The sequence below is a fragment of the Leptopilina heterotoma genome, unplaced genomic scaffold (genome assembly GCF_015476425.1).
Source record: "Leptopilina heterotoma isolate Lh14 unplaced genomic scaffold, ASM1547642v1 Lhet_270, whole genome shotgun sequence".
Classification (NCBI taxonomy): Eukaryota; Metazoa; Arthropoda; class Insecta; order Hymenoptera; family Figitidae; genus Leptopilina; species Leptopilina heterotoma.
In genome coordinates this window covers 125,350-146,143 of record NW_025110979.1, presented here as the reverse complement: position 1 = coordinate 146,143, position 20,794 = coordinate 125,350, and the positions used below count along the sequence as shown (strand labels likewise).

The window sequence follows — 20,794 nt, the reverse complement described above, 5'->3', positions numbered from 1 at the left end:
CAGTGCAGCAAAGTAAAGAAGGGATTAAATTTTTGGGGTAATGATGATAGTCCTCCGAAGAAATGAAAAGGGCGACCTAGTGTATAGTTTGGAGCGAGGGTGTTTTCATCTCCATGGGGGACGCTATGACATAAGAGGGGATATCTCACATCCGAGGGTTACTCTCTACTAGTCAGCTGCTGTAAAATAGGTCACTGGGTATATATGTCCATAAAAAACAATCGATTCTCTACGCTTATCATCATTTCATCCTCGATCGAAAAGTCAATTTCTTTAAATAAAACAAACGTTTTAATAAACACCCGGAGAAAAGATTTATTATACTCAGACAGCCTTTTTTTTATTTCTTTCGAACTTTCAAATTAATTTTGATTCGTTCAAATAAATTTCATTTGGTTCTAGAAAAAAAAAAGATTTATTTGACTCATAGCCAATTAAACTTTTTATTTGTTTTCAAATAAATTTTATTTGGTGTTAGTATATTTTATTTGATATTAATAAATTTTATTTGGTATTAATAAATTTTATTTGCTTCAAACAGGGTTGCCAAAAAAATTTAACTTTATTTCTCCCTGACTTTTTCCTAATTTCCAGACAAAACTTTCACTTTTCCCTGACCTCAAAAATATTTTAATTCACTCTCTAAATTTTAATCAGTTAAAAATCATAGTTTTACCTGACAATCAGTGACTGACTGTTTTCTTTTAAATCAGTTAAAAATAACTGATTTTTAGTGAAAAAATACTCATTTTCAGTAAAAAAAAAAAAAAAAAATAACTGAAAAATTAGTTAAACTTTACTAATTTAATTAGATTAAAAGAATCTACAGAAAAATCAGTTATTTTTAAAAGCAAATCAGTAATTTTTAACAAAATATCAGTAGAAACATTACTATTTGAATTATAATGACTGACTTTTTGCTTCTAAATCAGTTACTTTTAACTGATTCAAATTTTAAATATCTTTAATTGTAAAATTATTCACAACATAATCAGTTTTATTTTTCAAATAAATATTTAATCATTGTTATTATTTTTCCATAGGAATTAAGATTTGGAAAAATTTCAAATTTCAAATCCTTTGAAATTCAGTAATTTATAAGAAAGAATTGAGAATTGCTGCAGTAATTTTTCGAAAATTATTTTCAAGATGTCAATTCAATTATTTTCTAGAATTTAGAACTAAAATTTTCACAATATCAATTATTTTCTAGAATTTAAAACTAAAATTCTTCACAAATTCAATTATTTTTAATAATTTTTCAGAAAGTTCCTTCAAAATTCAATTTAAAAAAAAATTGAATAAAAAAATGATTCAAAAAACTAACTAGTACAGGATTTTTAATTAAAATTTTTTAAAATTAAAATTTTCTGATACTTCAATTTAAAACTTTTTGAAATTCTATCTTTATTAGTAATATTAATTAAACATTCAAAAATATAAAAATACTTGGTTACAAATTATTGTAAAAAAATTAATTAATAATAATGCAAAATGGTTTTTTTTAAATTTATTTTCTTAGAAAAAAAATAATTTCATTTATTTAAATATCTTCTTCAATGTAGAATAAAACAAAAAAATGTTTAGAATATTCTATCACTTTTGTACTAATTAGTTCAAATTGCAAATTTTTTCAATTTTAAAGGTTCAAATTTTTGACAAATTTTTATATCAACTTTTATATTACCTACCATTTGTAATTTTTCTAACTTTTTATAATTTTGAATTAGAAATATGTAATTTAATTTTTACATAGAATTTTATTAAAATTTTTGAAAATAATTTAATTGTTTTAAAGAATTTTATGGCAATTTTGTGAAAATAATATTACATTTTTTTTTTTTTTTGAGAAATTCAATTCGATTCAATTTAAAATTATATTAAAAATAATTGAATTCCTGCAAAGAATTTTTGTTATATGTATGAAAATAATTGAATTCTTGCAAATTTTTTCAACGAATTTAATTAAAATTTTATTGAAAATAATTCAATTCATATCTAGAATTTAATTTAAATTTATTAAAAAGAATAGAATTGTTTCCAGAAATTTTTTAAAAAATTGTATTAAAGATAATTGAATCTTGTCAGAAGAATTTTATTACATTTTTTTCAAATAATTGAATTGTTTAAAAGAATTTTATTAAAGATGAATTTTTCAAAATTTTCGTTCAATTTCAAATCTGAAAAGTTCAATTATTGTTATACAAATAGAAAGAGTTTAATATTAAATTAAGTCTTTATAATATTTTTAAAAGATGCTGGACACAAGATTTAGAATTTTCTTATATGAATTCGAAAAATTAAATATTTTTTCCAGTACTTTTGATAAAATTTCCTGATGTTTCCCTGATTAATTTGACTTTTTCTGACATTTCCCTAATTTCTCTGACCTATGCCAACCCTATCAAATAAATATCATTTGATTAAAAAAAATATAATTCTAATTAATGAAATTTTTTATTTAAAACAGTTTCTGAATTTGAATTAGTAAATTTTACTAATAAATAGCGATTTCTACTAAGTTATTAGTCAATTTTAGTAATAAATAGTAATTTTTACTAATTTATTAGTAAATATTTTAATAATAGATAGTAATTTCTGCTAATTTATTATAGTAAATCTTTTACTAATAAATAGTAATTTCTACTAATGTATTAGTAAATTTTAGTTATAAATAGTAATTTCTACTAATTAATTAGTAAATATTTTTAGTTATATTTTAGTAAATATTACACTTTCTAAATTTGAATTAGTAAATTTTACTAATAAATAGTGATTTCTACTAATTTATTAGTAAATTTGAGTAATAAATAGTAATTTCTACTAATTTATTAGTAAAATTTACTAATTCAAAAGCAAAAAGTAGACTCTGAGACAAATATACTTTTATTTAACTCAAATAAATTATATTTAGTTAAAATAAAATTTTTCACCGGGTGAAGAGTCATAAACGTGATTTGTAGATTTGCCAGAAACCAAACACCGTTCAATTTGTTCTCGAAGGATAAAATCTTCGCTACTGTAGTAAATTCATCTATATTATTATTTAAATGTATTTGAATATATATGTATACAAATTTAAATGTATATATGTATTTGTATACCGTGTACAATAAGACAAATGTGTATTGGGTATGAAGAGGAAGGAGAAAATAATCTGCAGAACGGGAGCCTGGCGCCATTGCAATACAATACAGAGCCGAATGACTTGCATTTGTATCTCGCCATCAAGAATCTCGTGATTATAGCCGCTCTCTTCGATTCTATATCCCTATTCTTTTTCTTTTCATTTCTTTTTCACCTTTTTTTTCCACCTTAGGCGTTTATCCTGTCCCGGCTTCTTGAATGTTTCATTCGCATACTGGATCATGACAACATTTTGCCTGATTATTGCAAAGAAAATTGAAGAAAACAAAAAAGCGTACATATAAGCATTTAAGAAACATTTTGTTGCATATATGCAAGATTGTATTTATTGCCCTCATGATTTTATAAACGATTGACAGACTTAATTATATTTAATAGGCATAATCGTCCTCAGAAAATACAATTCAGAACATTTTCTTTAGTTTATATCTTTTTTCCGCATATAATTATAGATCCAAGTGCAAAAAGTATAAAATTTGTAATAAATTATGATATCTTCGTATGGTTGCTGACAAAGAACTGACTCAAAGGAAGATGATATCACTTTCTATATAATTTCGATTGCCATTTTTTGTCAAGGTTGACACAAGTCGGGGAAATCAGGGAATTTAGTGAAAAGTCAGGGAAAGTAGAATTGGTCATCAGGGAAATGTCAGGGATTTTTATTAAAAGTACTGAAAAAAATTAAATTTTTAAAATTCGTAAGAAAATTCCGAATTTGTTTTTTTTTTTTTGTTTGACACGTAAACTATGAACTTATCACGAATTCAAATACAAAACCTTCAAAAAATTTTTCTATTTCTGACAAGAAAGAATTTTTTAATATTATATTTAATTATTTCCAAAGTTTCAACTCAATTATCTTCATAAATAACAAAATTCTTCATTGAAATTCAATTACTTTTAGGAATTTTAATAAAATTCTTTGCGAACTACAATTATTTTCCAAATTTTTCCGCAATTCAATTATTTTCAATATGTTTACTATTTTCATAAAATTTGTCACAAAATTTAATTATTGAAAAAAATTTTTTTATACAATTCTACGAAAATATTCAATTATTTTTATGAAGAATAAAATTTCTTTTGTAGGAATTGAATTATTTTCATAGCAGAATTACAACTATTTTTAATACAATTTTTAAAAAATTCCTCAAGAATACAATTATTTTTAAAAATTTTATTGAAACTCAACAAGGGAATCCAATTTTAAGAAACATTCAATTATTCAATAACACAATAAAATCCGCTGCAATAATTCAATTATTCTCATAAATTAACTTTTAAGTCGTCGCAGGAAATTAATTATTTTTAAAAAATGTTTAGGTAATTTTACAAAAGAATTCAATAATCTTGGTAAACAACAAAATTCTTCCCATAAATCAATTATTTTAAGGAATTTTAGAAAATTCTTTTCTAAAATTCAATTATTTTGATAAATATCAAAATCTATCACAAGAATTCAATTCTTTTGAAAAGTAATAAAAAATATTGCAGAAATTAAATTATTTTCAAAATTTTTTTAAAATTCTCGTCAAGAATTATAAGTTTTTTTTACAAACATGTAATACATTCAATTACTTTGAGAAAGAATAAAATTTTTTTAGAAATTCAATTATTTTCATTGCAGAATTTCAAATATTTTTAATATAATTTTTAATAAATTCCTCGAAAAATTCAATTATTCTTAAAAATTTTATTAAAACTCGACGAAAGAAATCATTTTTAAGAAACATTCAATTATTCAATAAAATAATAAAATTCTTTGAAATAATTCAATTATTTTTATAATTAAATTTTAATTCGTTGCAGAAAATCAATTATTTTTAAAAGTTTTTAATTAATTCAGACAATTAGCTTGGAAAACAACAAAATTTTTTCCATAAAATTAATTATTTTATGAAATTTTAATAAAACTCTTTTCCAAAATTCAATTATTTTGATAAATATAAAAATCTATCACAAGAATTTAATTCTTTTGAAAAGTAATAAAATACTTTGCAAAAATTAAATTATTTTCAAAATTTTTAAAAAATTCTTGTCAAGAATTAAGTTATTTTTATAAACAAGTAGCGAAATTCTTCTCTCAAGATGTCAATTATTTTTTCAAAAATTGCAATAAAATTCTTGGCAAAATTTCAATTATTTAAAAAAAATTTTATAAAATTCTTCGCATTAATGCAATTATTTTCAGAAATTAGTATTTTTAATTATTCTTCTCATGAATTAAATTATTTTTAAAAAATTTTAATCAAATTCTTCAAAAGTTTTTAATTATTTTCAAAAATTGTGATAAAATTCTTTAATTTAATAAATTTCTGTAAAAATTTAACTAAATTCCATACAAGAAATTATTTGAACGTTTTGAAGAATTTTAATTCCTGTGCAAAAAAAATAATTAAATATTTATTTAAAAATGAAGTTATTGATGTTTTCGAAAATGTTTACAATTCTTTAGGGTCAGGGAAAAAGTTAAAAGTTGAGTCTCGAAATCAGGGGAAAAAATTAAGTTTTTGTGACAACCCTTCGTTCATACGATTTTTATGAATCGTATTTATGATTTTTTTCGGAAAAAAATGATCAACGAATCGTGCGACAGCTTTATCGAATTTCCTGCTTGATTTGAGGGGCGCGAGAGGCCTATACCTTATTTTCCACAGTAAAATACAAGAACAAGAAAGATAAAGACAACTTTATAATAATGTTGAAATGAGCGAGAGAAAAAGAGCCAAGTTTCGTTCTTGTTTGTCTTTGCATTAATTATCCAGAATTAAGAACACCGCTCTCGCTGCGGCAAGGCAGCAGCCGGATTACTATAGCTTTATTATTACTTGTTGCAGATTATTAATTACCGGGAATTACAGTAAGTCAAGGGAGAGGCGGTAACAGAACTGCTCGGCTATAACGAAAAAGAAAACGTTCAAATTTGTGTTTTCAATTAATTTTCCAAGAATTAAGAACGATTGTAAGGGAGGAATTAGTGTTTACAGGCGTATCTCGAGAGTTTATATTTAACGATCGATAAATGAATCTCCGCGTTCTCTTAAATTGGCAACGAAAAAATAAATTACAAAAAAAAAGTTATTCCAAACAAAGACATTTTTATACAAACTCTCCGCAAGGATATATATACGAAATAATGAGAAACGCGTGAAATGGCATAGAGATAAATATCAAAAAGAGTGTGTATAAAATAATTGCGCGTCTGTGCATCGACATAATACGCACGTTGAAGATAACAATGCGGCGTCTTTTGTATTCCTCTTAACGAGTTGAAGTCAATTATATTAATTAATTTGCCTAACCAAGTCAAATGAACAATCATAAATCGGTCGCAACAAAAATTTTCTAATTACAATATGTCTGTATATACAGACTATACATATATATACTATACTGTATGATATGAATGTAGATTTTCAAGATTTGTGATGAGTGTGTGTAAAAAGAATAATAGCAAAATGTTTCCTTTCCTTTTCTGATTCCCGCAGTGAGCTATACGTACACTTTTCTCTAAATAATCTCTGGATTCTTTTTCCTCTTTCAAAGAAAATGATGCGCTCTTTTACAACGGAACAGGGATATGTATATATATACGTGGGAGTGCACGGCCCTGGACTGTAATTCCATGCGCTATTAGCCATTTAATTATAAAATTGAGCATAGATTAATTGGCTCCCGTAATGGCCCTAACAATGCACACACGCCTGCGATATACAGTGTAAAAGAGAAAAAGAAAGAAGCTATTATTAATATTTATTTCCAGCCCACCTTCACAGTTACTGCACTCTGATATGTATATATACTTTGTATACTCTTCTTAACAATCCATTCTTTCAAATTTTTTAACTATATTAGTTGGTACTCTTCTTCACAATCTATTCTGTGTAATTTTTAAGTTGGTACTCTTCTTCACAATCGGTTCTTTAAAATTTTTAACTATATAATAGTTGGTACTCTTAACAATCCACTCTTTAAATTTTTCAATTAAGTTGGTACTCTTCTTTTTAAACCATTATTTTAAGTTTTTAACTAAGTTGGTAACCCATTTTAAAAAATATTTAAGTTCATACTCTTCTTCACAATCCGTTTTTTAAAATTTTGAACTATGTACTTGGTACTCTTATAACAATCCATTCTTTAAAATTTCTAAGTTGGTATAATCTTCTTCAAAATTTGTAAATACGGTTGGTACCCTTAATAATCCACTGTTTAAAATTTTGAACTATATGGTTGGTACACTAACAATCCACTCTTTAAATTTTTTTAACTAAGTTGATACTCTTCTTTATATGATCCATTCCTTAAAATTTTAAAGTTCACACTCTTCTTCAAAACACATTTTTAAAAATGTTGAAGAGTTGATAGTCTTCTTCACAATCCGTTCTTTAGAATTTTTAAATATATAGTTCTTTAAAATTTTTAACTATATAATTGTCACTTGTCACAATCCGCAGTCTTTAAAATTGTTAACTAAGTTGTTGTACTCTTCTTCAAAATCTGTTCTTTAAAATTTGTAAATACGGTTGGTACCCTTAATAATCCACTCTTCAAAATTTTTAACCATATAATCGGTACATTATCAATCCACTCTTCAAATGTTTTAACTAAGTTGGTACTCTTCTTTATAATCCATTCTTTAAAATTAACAAAGTTGTCAGTCTTCTTCAAAACCTATTTTTTTAAAAAATGGGTTCTTTAAAAAAAATTCGTTCTTTAAATTTTGTAACTACATAGTTGTTGCTCTTAACAATCCATATTCTTTAAAATTAAGTTGAAACTCTTCTTCAGGATCCGTTCTTTAAAATGTTTAAATATAGTTTGGTACCCTTACTAATCTGTTTTTTTAAATTTTTAACTATATAGTTGTTACTCCTCTTCACAACCGTTCTTTAAAATTTTTAACTAAGTTGGTATACTTTTTCACAACCTATTTTTTGAAATTTAAATCTATATACGCACCAAAAAGAAGGCGCATCTTATTTTAAGATACGCACTTGTCGTTTCTAGAAAGTTATCAAAAGTATCTTAAAATGCATTGATTTTTAAGATGGTAGGAAAAATAAATGTTTTAAACATTTTAAAGTGACTACAATGTATATTAGAATAGTTAGTTTTGCAGTGTAATAACAATTATCACGAAAAATTTTGTTTCACGATTCATTCCCATTTCGTCGATTTTTAAAGATTTTCCTATACGACAGCATCCGTATGTTCAGTTTGTCACTGATGACCAGTAGTTACCGGAAATTGGAATATTCTACAAGGATATACAAAACGGACGTGCTAATTTCCGGTAGCCGTCGGATAAGCTTAAGAAAGTCTGTGAAATAACCTAGCCGATACTTTTTGTTAAGATCATCAAGATATAAAAGATTACTATTCAGATCATCAAGATATCATAAAAGATTACTACTCAGATCATCAGGATATTACTATCAAATCATCAAGACTACACTACTATCAAATCATTCAGACATTACTATCAAATCATCAAGAAATAAGATACTATTCAAATCATCGAGACAACTATCAGATCATCAAGACACAAGATTACTATTCAGATCATCAAAACCCAGTGTTTCTAAGAATATTAAATTGGGCAAAAGGATCAAAATTGTTGCTTTGCAACAATTTTGATCCTTTTGTCTCAATTTGATATCCTTAAAAAAACTGTGAACATATATTACAATCTTGTATATCTTGATGATCTAAAATCATCAAAATATACAAGATTACCATTCACATAATCAACATAGCATAATCAAATTTTTCTCCACTTTATCTTTTATTGCACCATTTCGATATAAATTTTCCGCAGGCCCCACATGCGGATAATTCTTAAGAGACAAAATTATGGGCGCGCATAGTAGAAGAATATAATATTCCTTCGGGATATAGATATTTGTTCATAACAGATATCTCATATTTTCTCTTTGTGATGCGAGTGTATATCGCAGTTATGGCAGCTGCCCCCGGTTTTTTTTTGTGGACCATTGCGAGAGTGCGGAGCTCTAGGCGCATGATATTATTAGAAGAGCTCATATGCTCCCATTGTTGGCTATAGGCTTTTGATACAGATATGCACTTTATAACATTAAGCATGTAGTTACATCCTATCGAACACGCCGAAACTTACGGTCTGATTGGCCGTTTATTCATTGGGGAGAATTGATCTTCTGATATACTTTTTCTTTGATATAACGCGCGCGCCATATAGGACAAATTATTATTGTTACAAAAAGGGTTTCATTTTTTGATATATATAATTCTTTTCGATGTATGTTACATCTTTTTGTACCATCTTTTTATTTATACTATCTTTTCTATACTATCTTTTTATTTATACTATCTTTTTATATAACTTACAAGTTTTTATAATACTTATTAGATATAGTACAAACAAAAAGATAAAAATATGTCTTTTTTCCAACGGTACGTCATCGTGCAGAAAATTTATTATTTACAAAATAATAATGTCGTATTCAATTAATAATAATCTGCTTGATTTGCAAGAGCATCGGAGTATATTTTGATTATCAGTCTAATGAATACAAGGCGCAATGATCAATTACTTAATGTAATTATCTTATCATATGTGCGTGCCAATATTTCACATTCTCAACTATTATTTTAAACAGGCTTTCAATTAGTTCCTTATGCGGATATGTATTCAAATATAACTTTTTACACGAACGTTAGTTACTAACGTTTGTATCATTTATTTCTTTGGAATATATTCAAGATAATCAAGATGCGCGCGGTGGTTGCTTGTAGTTTTATTTGCATAATTAAAGCAGTCCATGTTCTCTCTCAAGATCAATTGAATCTCATTCAATTTATAGCAATTCAAACTTGAATTTGTCGATACTTATTTCTTATTCATCAAAATCCGGATTATTATTAATTATGCCACAAAAGTGACATAATTTTGATGAATTTATAATTTATTTTTCTGTATTTGTATTTTTGGTTAGCACTTCATAATATTATGTTATATAGCTCTTTCTGTCAGATATAATTTTAGTCGCATGCAGTAATCGAGTTTTTTCTTTTTATTTCGGAGCAAAACATGTGACACAGCGGTTCCGATACTGGATTCGAGTTGTTGAAGTATACAGCACCCGGCGCCGCGTTCTAAACCGCAAGAAAAATCCTCTGAATTATCGCTGTGGTTCCGGCTGCACGCTGTTAGCGGCGGATCGTTGTAAAAGTGTGTGTACATATATATATAGCATATATAGCAGGGTGGGGCAGCAATGAGAGAACGTGCAGATTCACCGTGTAGTTTGTAGGTAAAACCAAAGTATAAAGCGCACCATGCTCAAACGCTATGCTACCGTGCATTATCAGAATGTAACAATGCCAACGTTTACACGCGACCGGACCACACACGAGGGCCATATACCCACAGCCTCTTCATCATCCAATTTTTATTGCCTGTCCAAACATTTTTCCAATCGATAATTATCGCCAGAAGCGTATAAATATATATACATCGAAACAAGGTGTTGAACAAAAAAAACAACCCTTTGGAATATTCCTTTAATTTTTGCATCATCCATATCATTCATAACCGTATCATCCATATCATCCATAACCATATCATCCGTATCTGTATCATCCATATTCTAAAGAAGAAACATTCTCTAAATTGAATTACAGCTTTGATTTATATCATGAAAATTTCCCCACGAAGTGAATCTCGATTTTTTAGAAATCTGCAAGTTCCTCTGATTATCAAAGAGAAGAAAAATATTCGCATATTGCTGACGCAATGCTGCATATAGTATCCATCAGTTTTCTTGAAAGTAACAAACCAACATCAAAATTGCCACAAAAAGTTTGTTGCACTTCGTGATTCCATCCATATTTTTGGTATCAATTAACATGAATTTGTTACTTTCAGATTAACAGTGAATTTAAATGCGAAAACTGCTGATGTTTCTTCATCAGAATAAAATTCCTAACATTTTCTACGAGTGCATAGTATTAAAATATAACTTCAACAAATTACAACATTTTTAAGCAAAGGAAAAAAAATTCCACAGAGATCTAAACGAACAACGACTCTAAAAAAGCGAGACCCGCACGAGCCGACGGCCCGCGGAGTTCTATTTCATGACTCTGGATTATTTGGATCTCTATCCCTACGCTTTTCTCACTCTCATGCCATCTCTTTCACTCTCCCTCACTGTGTCGCGTTGAATCCGTTTCCGTTGTGACTGCCACTGCGCGTTGCCCACTGACAAACTATTGTCCAATACTCCAAGTTTCGTCAAATCCGTTCAATTAAACTTGGACGATTTCGAACTTAAAAATTTAAAAACACTATACCTAACACTACCTAACAAAAAGTGGGAAAAATTATTCACGAAAATATTCATTATACCCACGGATAATTTTAATTTCAACGAAATAACAAGATCGAAAGTTACAGAAAGAAGACAAAAGTTTCACAGGCAATTGCAGATCCCCTCGTTCCGTTTACCATTCCGTTTCGTCTGTAGTTTCGCGTGTGGGTGGGATAAGCTTGTACAACAACCAGGCTCACTCACAAACACATATACACTAACACTCTCTTTCTCTTCCTCTCTCTGTGAAACTGATTCATTCAGAGAAACAACCGTGAAAGGGACACCTGTTGGCGCCGGATTCTGGTGACAATCCTAGAAACACTGGCACGTGCCGTGAATTCACGTTCCCTTTGAGTTACATCAGCATCGTAAATATAGACGTTTTAGCAACAATACCGCACTTTTTAAATAAAAAATTTATTTACTAATTAGGCTCTAACAATATTAGTCCGTCTTTCTGTAATACTAACAAAACCTTCTGCCAAAATCAATCTTAGTTCTGATTTCTGCAGAGAAAAGGAAAGAACCACGAAAAGGGATTAAGAGTGTCTTTCTGTATATATCCTTGAGGAAGATCAGACCAACAAGATAGCTCCAAACGATAAGACTAACATTGATCTATCGCTTTTAAATATCTAGTGTGAGAAAGATTAAGTGGGTCAGGTTTTTTTTTTTTGAAGTGGGGGGCTCTCTCTCGATGATTAAGTTTTGAAGAAGCGGGAGGTGGTGTACAATTAAAGCATATTATTCGGCCCACTGGTAGCTGGAGAGCGAAAGCAGCTAAGACGAAGTGCTGCCCGGAGGCGACACCTTGTGTTATTAATGTATGCGAGGATTCGAGCTTCCGTTTTATAAACAAGTCAACGAACCAGGAAGATGCATGTTTGCAGTTCTTTATCTTTATGATGATGATCGATTCGGCATTGCATTCATTGTCAGTGCGCGACTTTGGAATTGTCGAGGGCCGATTGTCAGCATCAACTTATTTTGTGTTTTTATGTTGATTTCCGCGTGATTGCCACGAGGCACAACGTCCTACCAGAAGTCACGATTCATCTCTTTCAACAATACGATCTTGATTTCACTTGAAGGCAACAATTCACCTAACATCTACTTCTACTATACTTCTAACATCTACTTATTTGCGTATTTCAATTGCACTAAACGTACTGGAACATTTTTCTTGTTCCTTTCTTCTGCTGAACCCAAAAATTGTACCCATTTTTGAAAATGGGATCCAGCAGTAGAAAGGGAACAAGAAAAATGTTCGAATGTTTCTTCTGCTGGACACAAAAATGTACCCATTTTTGGGAACCAAAAATGGGTACAGTGTGTCCAGTAGAAGAAAGGGATGCTCCTAATGATCTAGATTTTATCACGATTTTCAAAAGAGTAATATACGAATGGTACCAACGAACTATCTATTACTATGGATTTAGAACTATCTATACTCATACTGCCCTACAATGGAAAACTAGATAATAGTCAATCACTTAGGTCATAAGATTTTGAAACCAAAATACTAGTTTTTCCTTATGGGGCATTACAGAAGTATAAATAGTTACTAGAAAAAAACCAGATACACTTTTCTTAATATTCGTTTCTGAAGATTCATAAATCTTTCTTCAAGAACAAATTTTGTCGATAGGCCTAAAATAGTCCCGAATGTAGAAACAGATCTAAAGGTTGTACCTGGCAGTAGTGCAGTCCCTGTAGAGAACGTCAAAATCCTTGCAGCTAAGCAGTTTGCACCGATTAACTCCTGGTTGAATAGCGCCGAGACCGCGAAGGATCCTAACTTGCTCCACATTGCACACCAATGGCACGATATCGAGTCTCTTGAGTTTAGTGTACACTGTATGAAGACCCCCCACAAGATTCTTTAGGAAAAAGTCAAAAGCTTGTGGCAGACAGAGCATGGTGTCACCATTAATGATAAAGGCTGCAACATTTCGACCACGATATTCAACCATTTGGCACTCGTTAGCAGTTGGATCACTGGAACTAATTGGTGGTGGACTGTTGTAGGACCTGGGTGGCAAGACACCGTGATGTGCAGCCATAAGTTCCAATGGAGAACCATGATGGCCGGATAGCATGCCACCAAGTTGGCTCAATAGACCCAAACCTGGCGGCGGAAGACCAGGCATACGTGGTACCATGCCTGGAGGAGCGACACCGGCCGATAAGGGCGGTGGACTTAGTGGCAAACTTTGAGGTGGTGATCCTCTTGTTGGTGATCGAGGTGTTGGCAGACGATGATGATCGCGCAATTGATCTCTAGGGTGAGGTTGCTGATGTGAAGAAGGTGTCTGATGGGAATTATGAATTTGCTGCTGTGGAGTCTGCTGAACTGATGGACTGTGTGGATTCTTTGGACTACCAGTAACTGGACTGGCTCGACTACTGTGTTCAGAAGAGCTATCCATTGCTCCGTGGTCCATCAGGTAAATCCTTCAGTTCTTTTAATACACTTTCTGGTAAAGTAGCTTTTTTAATAAATATTCCAATGCAATTTCAAAGCATACTATATAAGAAAACACAAAAAATCGTCGATTGGATCAAAAAAAGTTGTGATCACAAAAACGCACGTTCACTGTTAGTATATACGAATTGCACTGTCACGAAACTTCCGCACTGTATCACTGTTTGTTGTTCATGATTGAGTATTTACATCGCGGTAACGTTGGAGGAACCGATTAACTATGGGGTCATCGATAACGAGGTCGATGATCTGATCTCTCCTTGCACTGATAACGCGTATTGGAAGGAACGATAATATCGACTACCGAACGAACAAACGTATTAACGCCGAGCAAAGCAAACGACGGAGGCGGCTGCGGCGGTAACTCGCAGGGACGCGCGTCGTTCCTTCTCAAAGTGGCAAACGTTCTCTTGGTCGAGTTGGGAGTATTTCCCTACCCAGTCACAGATGTAATAAATAAAAACATCAGTAGGAGCTCTATGGACGGGGAGGATGGGCGTGTTGTGCGCGCACTCGTCGACCCGGTTGGCGGAGCGAGCGAGGCTTGAATGCCTGGTACTGGTTGGAGCAGTCTCATTGGTAACGCCCTTGAAACCTTCCTACGACCGCTGGCTGCTGATGTACATTCCCCACTACTGTTCTCGCCAACCCGACGACGTACCGACACAAACACAAGAACTGAGGACAGTACGACTGGAAGGTATACCCAAGTGGGGATTTCTTCTTTTTCCTCGCGACTTCTCTTCTCTGCTCTCGTCTCTCTTCACTGTTCTCTGTCTCTACGAGCGCCGGCGAAGAATGTCGCCGGCGTTCGAATCGATCGTTCGCTCGCGCGCGGGGGCCTGGCACCTCTCCACCATATTCGCCATCAGCATTACACGCGCGCACTTATTTCTTCTATAGGTAACTCCGCTTCCTCTCGTACTCTCCACTCCTTTCCTTTTCTTCCTCGTCTCTCCGTCCCAATCCTCCTACTATAGGTATGGGTACTTAATATCTTTGTGCGGCTCCCAAGGCGTCCTTCTCTCCTCTATATACATATACGTATAACGAAGAGCAGTTTCTTGCTTACAAACTTTGGTATCGTTGTATCTCACGAAAAGAATCGTTCATGCACTCGGCATCTTGTGCATTGCTGTTTCTACTTTTTGCCCCCCATAGCCGGATAATAAAGTAGAGGAATTATCTACTCGTTGTTTCTGAAGACGACATACCACCAGACCCAATTCTCCAGTTAATCTAGTCTTTCAAAAAAACAACCCTTCTCCTTGTTCTTCACATATAGAACTCACTTTTTATTTCTTCCTTTTTAATTCACATGAAAGGAGCCAATTTCCCTTTAAAAACTTCCACACACACACTTATATCCGCATATAGACGACAAGAGAGTTACAAAGTTCGTTAACTTATCGAGAAAATAAACTGTCGAACTTGAAGTTTCAGAAGCACACAAACGAAAATCATTTTCTAAACTGTAAACTTTAATGGGTAAACCTCATATGTGTATTTGAGAAAATTTCCTGTGAATAGTATTTTGTTTGTTAAAAATGACAAAGGAAAACGTACCACATATAAAGTGCGCTATACAAAATATCTCAACAAAGTTAACAAGATTTTCGGGTTTTAAGCTGAATCAAAGCTGCGTTAAATTAAATTTGACAGGAAACTAAAGAGGTCGTTTAACCTATACTGAATAGCGCGCGGCGTTCAAAAATGCTACTTTAATCGTGTGTACAATTTATAAAATCCGAAATGTAGAGCAGAAAGAAATGACAAACGGATTGATATGAACATCACAAATACAGTTTTTCTAAGAATATCAAATTGATACAAAAAACGAATCAAAACGTTAGTTTTGATTCGTTTTTTTCTCAATTTGATATCCTTAAAAAACGGAAGAAATAACAAACGGATTGATATGCAGCAACAAGAAATAACAAACTGATTGATATGCAGCAACAAGAAATAACAAACGGATTGATATGCAGCATAACGCAAGAATAAGTATAACAAAAGATTAGAAATATACAGCAACAATGAATATTTGGACAACGCGGACAATTAGAAGGAAACAAAGTTAAAATAAAGAGGGACGGCATTTGCTCCTCGATTAGATAATCACGGGAGTGTGATACGGGGGGAGCCCCAAGAATCCCCCTATGCTCCTCTCTTTTGGTTGGTCAACCCTACAACGGCCCCGTGACCTAGATTCATCACGAGTGAGGGTCAACATACGTGTACACTTATACAACCCAGACAGCTGATCCCTTGACCTCGTGCAACCCCGAATGAAAGAGACCCCCCCCTGGGCCTAACATATACCTTGACCACTATATACCGTTCAATATTCAGAAATGATTCTTGTACCACCGGATAAATCTCAGCACGCAACTTCCTTATTATTAATCCCTCATCATGATCATCGTCTCTTCGCGCAGCATTAAAGCGGCATAAAGTTGTAATTGAAATTACTCGAACTGAAGCAAAAACTTATATACATCTTGAAATGTTGAAAATATTTGTCTGGATTTATTTCGTCATATATAACACAGTTTTCTTAAAAGTATATCAAATTGAAACTAAACTAATGTATCAAATTGATATCGAAAGCTTAAGTCAATGTTTAATTTCATCCACATTTTTGCTATCAATTCGTAGCAATAATTTGATACTTTTAAATCAACAGTAAACAGTTTGTTTATTTATTAACACACTGCAAAAATATAAGCATCTTAAATTACATTGTAGTTATACTTTTAAGATAATTAAAATATCTTATTTTTCAATCCTCTATTTTAAGGATCAATGCTTTTTAAGATGTTTTTTGATAACTTTTTCAAAATAATAACACGCGAAACAAATGGATATTTAAGAAAAATATCTAGATGTTAAATTTTAATATTTTTATTCTCTAACAGGGACAGCTAAGATATTAAAAGTAAATATCTAAATGTTAGGCGTTAATTACTAGCATCTTATTTGAATATCTATAGATATTAAAGTCTAATATCTAAATGTAAAGGGTTAATGTTCTCCGCTTATATAATAATTAAGACCATTTGGAATTTACATAAGTATAAACTAAATTAACAAAAAGTGGAATGTCTTGAAAATAAATTGAATTGTGAAATAAGCCATAATAATATCAAAAACAGTTAATAACTTTTTAGTTTTTTGCAACATCTTAATTTAAGATGTTAAAACAGGGTGTCTGCTAAGCGGAAAGTCCGTGAAACAGCCCGGAATTTAATTTGACCGGAAAAAAACGCGGGAATAAGCCAGGGATTTTATGCAAAACCGGGAATTTTTTCATCAAATTGAAAAAGTTTTATTATTTTAATTTGTCTTTAAAAAATCGCTTTTAATTTCAATTTCTATAGATATTTATACTGTTCTCCAAAATTGAATGAGTTAAAAATAATTAATTTGATAGTAAAAAATCAGTCACTGATTCAAATATATATAGTATGTAAATAAAATTTTAAAAAATTATCGAATTGATAGAAATTTTGTGAAATTCAACTGAAAATAATTAAATTTGTTTAAAGAATTTCTATATATAAAAACTTTTTAACAATTCGAAATCTTCCCCAGAATTCAATTATTTACATACTTAATTCTTCGAAAGAATTCAATTATTCAATTATTTAATAACAAAATTATTCCCGAAAATTCAAATACTTTGAAGCAATTTAATAAAATTCTTTGCAAAAGTTAATTATTTTCAAAAATTACCAAATTTTTAACAGATATTCAATTCTTTTTAAACATTTTAATAACATTTTTCCCAATAATTCAATTATTTTTGAAAATTTTAATAAAATTCTTTGCAATTATTCAATTATTTACATAATTAATAAAATTCGCCGCAGGATTTCAATTATTTTTAATACAATTTTACAGGAATTCCTCGAAAAATGTATAATTATTCTTAAAAATTTTATTAAAATTCTTTGAAAGAATTCAATTATTTCTAGAAACTATAAAAAAAATTCTTCTCAAAAATTCAATTATTTCTCGGCAAAAGAATTTAATTATTCATAAAAACCCTAATAAAAATTTTTGAAGCCATTTGTAGATTTATTTATGTTCGAAATCAAATAAATTTAAATTTGATGAGAAAAAAAATCAGGAGTTGCAAAGTTAGTAATAAATTAGTAAAAATTACTATTTATTATAGTAAAATTTACTAATTCAAAAGCAAAAAGTCAGTCACTAATTCAAATTAGTTAAACATTTTTACTAATTCAAATTTAGATAGTATTATAAAAAGAAGTGATTGTGTATAAACATTGTATTCACGTCGAATTATTCAATAAAATTGAGATTAAAAACTAATTATGAATTTTCCTTTCGAAGCTATTTGCAGTCATTCTCTCAATTAGTGAAATTAATTCCTACTGACTTTGGGTAAACTAATGTCCTCTACATGTGCAGACCACCCATATGCAAGCGTCGATGACTGCACTTTCCTTCCTGCTTAATGAAGGATGCAAGCTATTCGATCTCCATTCAATAATATACAACAACCCCTGTTAGCCACTTTTCCTATACACCGTTTTTGTTAAATATTTATAAAAAAAATTTATGGAAAAAATGATCTGCTCTATTTTCTACCTAATTGTTAAAGTAAAATATAACAGCAAACACTTGAATTAATTTTGCTACTGCAACAAAAAATAAATCTATTCCAAAATTTGAAGAAGCTTTTTTGGCTTCTTCAAATTGATGTTACACAACAAAAGAAAATTGTTAAATAGAATATAGTCCCTGAAGCAAATTTTTAAAACCAAACTAATGTTTGATTAACTCTACAGAAATCCATTTATTTGGTTATTTCGACCAAAATTTCGGTGGTTCGACTATAAAAATTTTGCGGATTCAAAAAAAAAATTGGTTGTTTCAACCAAAATTTCGGTGGTTCGACTATAAAAATTTTGCGGAATCAAAAAAAAAATTGGTTGTTTCAACCAAAATTTCGGTGGTTCGACTATAAAAATTTTGCGGATTAAAAAAAAATGTGGTTGTTTCAACCAAAATTCCGGTGGTTTATAAAAATTTGGTTGTTTCATATATAAAAATTTTCTTAGAATGCATCCACAGTTTTTCTAAGAATATCAAATTGAGACAAAAAACGAATGAAAATTGTTGCATCGCAACAATTTTGATTCGTTTTTTGTCTCAATTTGATATCCTTAGAAAAATCATGTCAATATGTTAATTTAAAAAAACATATTTTAAAAAAATTCTACATCATGTATAACTAACAATTTTAGAGAATAAAATAAATTCACAATATTCGCATATGAAATGCAAACAAACAACAAATATGATAACAATTGTCCGAATATTCAATATTCCTTGCATTATTGTTTTTTTATTTTAATATTAATATTTGAGAATAATGGTTGAGTATTTTTTAGAAATTTTCCAAACAAGCTCCCGCAGGCGTGCGATATGTATATATACACATTGTTCAACTATGAATGAATTATATTTGTAGCTGAAGCCGTAACCGTATAAATATTTCGGGTGGCAAAATTCTGGATATATAGAATAATATGCATTTACAGCAACATCCATATACATTCTATCATCAAAATTATTTCGTTATTGCATTTTCCCTCTGACAAAGAGGAAACAACAACAAAATAAAAATTAAAAAAAAAAAAAGAAAAGATGGATAAAGCATCGTGCTTTTCATGTCTCGAGCTCTTTTAAATATACAATATACTCTACATATGTATATCGCGTCAAGTGTCGAAATACCCACTGTACCAGAAAGACGTCTTGATTTTACCTTGCAGAGCAGATTAAATTCGGACCATCGATCCAACCCCGGATTAACTTTATCCGTCAATCTTTTTGTCACGTTCGGGACACTACACCATCGTATATACACACATCATGGTTAAACTTAAAATTAAACCAAAAAACAAAGAAATTAAAAATATTTCGCACAATTAATTAAAACTGTTAAAAATTCATTTTTTGCTTTGAATTTACAAAAATACACACTAAGAAAAAAAAACTATTGACCGAATGTCTTATTGAAATTAATTTTTTAATAAGAAAGTATATTTCTACTATTTAATAGTATTTCAAACTTTGCACTCGATAATTAATTTTAAAAAAGTAGCAAAAAGTAGCTTTCAAACTAAAAAAAGTAGTAAAAAAGTAGTTATCGAAAAATTAAACTTGACGACCAAAAAAACTCGTTGTAGACACTTCACAAAACTGCGACAAAAATTCCATTCTAAATAACTGAATTCCTGGGAAATTTTGATTATTCGTGAAAAAAATTGAATTCTTACAAAGATTTTTACAAAAAAATGTTTTAAATAATTGAATTCTGTTTGGAAATTTTATGAAAATAGTAGATGTTGAAAATCATTGAATTGCGAAAAGTTTTTATTAAGAAGAATTAAATTTTCCAAAGAATTCTCTTAAAATTTTTGGCAATTTTTAAAAATAATTGAATTTCCAAGAATAAATTTATTATTTTGAAAAATATTTGAATTCTTATGATGAATATTGTTATTTATGAAAATAATTGAATTTTACAAAGAATTTTATTAAAATGACTCAAAATAATTGAATTTTCGGGAATAATTTTGTTATTTATCGACATAATTGAATTCTTTCGAAGAAAGATAAATGTAAAATGTAAATAATTTAATTCTTAGGAAGATTGTTATTAAAATCTAAAAGAATAATTGAATTATTTCAAAAAAATTTAATTAAAATTGAATTTAAAGTAATTGTATTCTTTCGAACAATTTTATTAAAATATTTGAAAATAATT

The 20,794-nt window shown here is 29.8% G+C and overlaps 1 protein-coding gene across 3 annotated transcripts in view; it reads right to left on the bottom strand.

Moving 5' to 3' along the window:
* The window catches only part of LOC122503861 (dachshund homolog 2-like), a 483,446-nt gene extending 468,590 nt beyond the window's left edge, over positions 1-14,856 (bottom strand). For 2 of the 3 annotated variants that reach the window (XM_043614607.1, XM_043614609.1), the window contains exon 1: positions 13,197-14,856. In XM_043614607.1, the coding sequence (XP_043470542.1) occupies positions 13,197-13,948 (752 nt within the window). In that variant the 5' untranslated portion in view covers positions 13,949-14,856. The remainder of the gene's footprint in view (positions 1-13,196) is intronic. The other variant, XM_043614608.1, reaches the window with a different exon arrangement.
* Between the last annotated feature and the right edge of the window lie 5,938 nt (positions 14,857-20,794).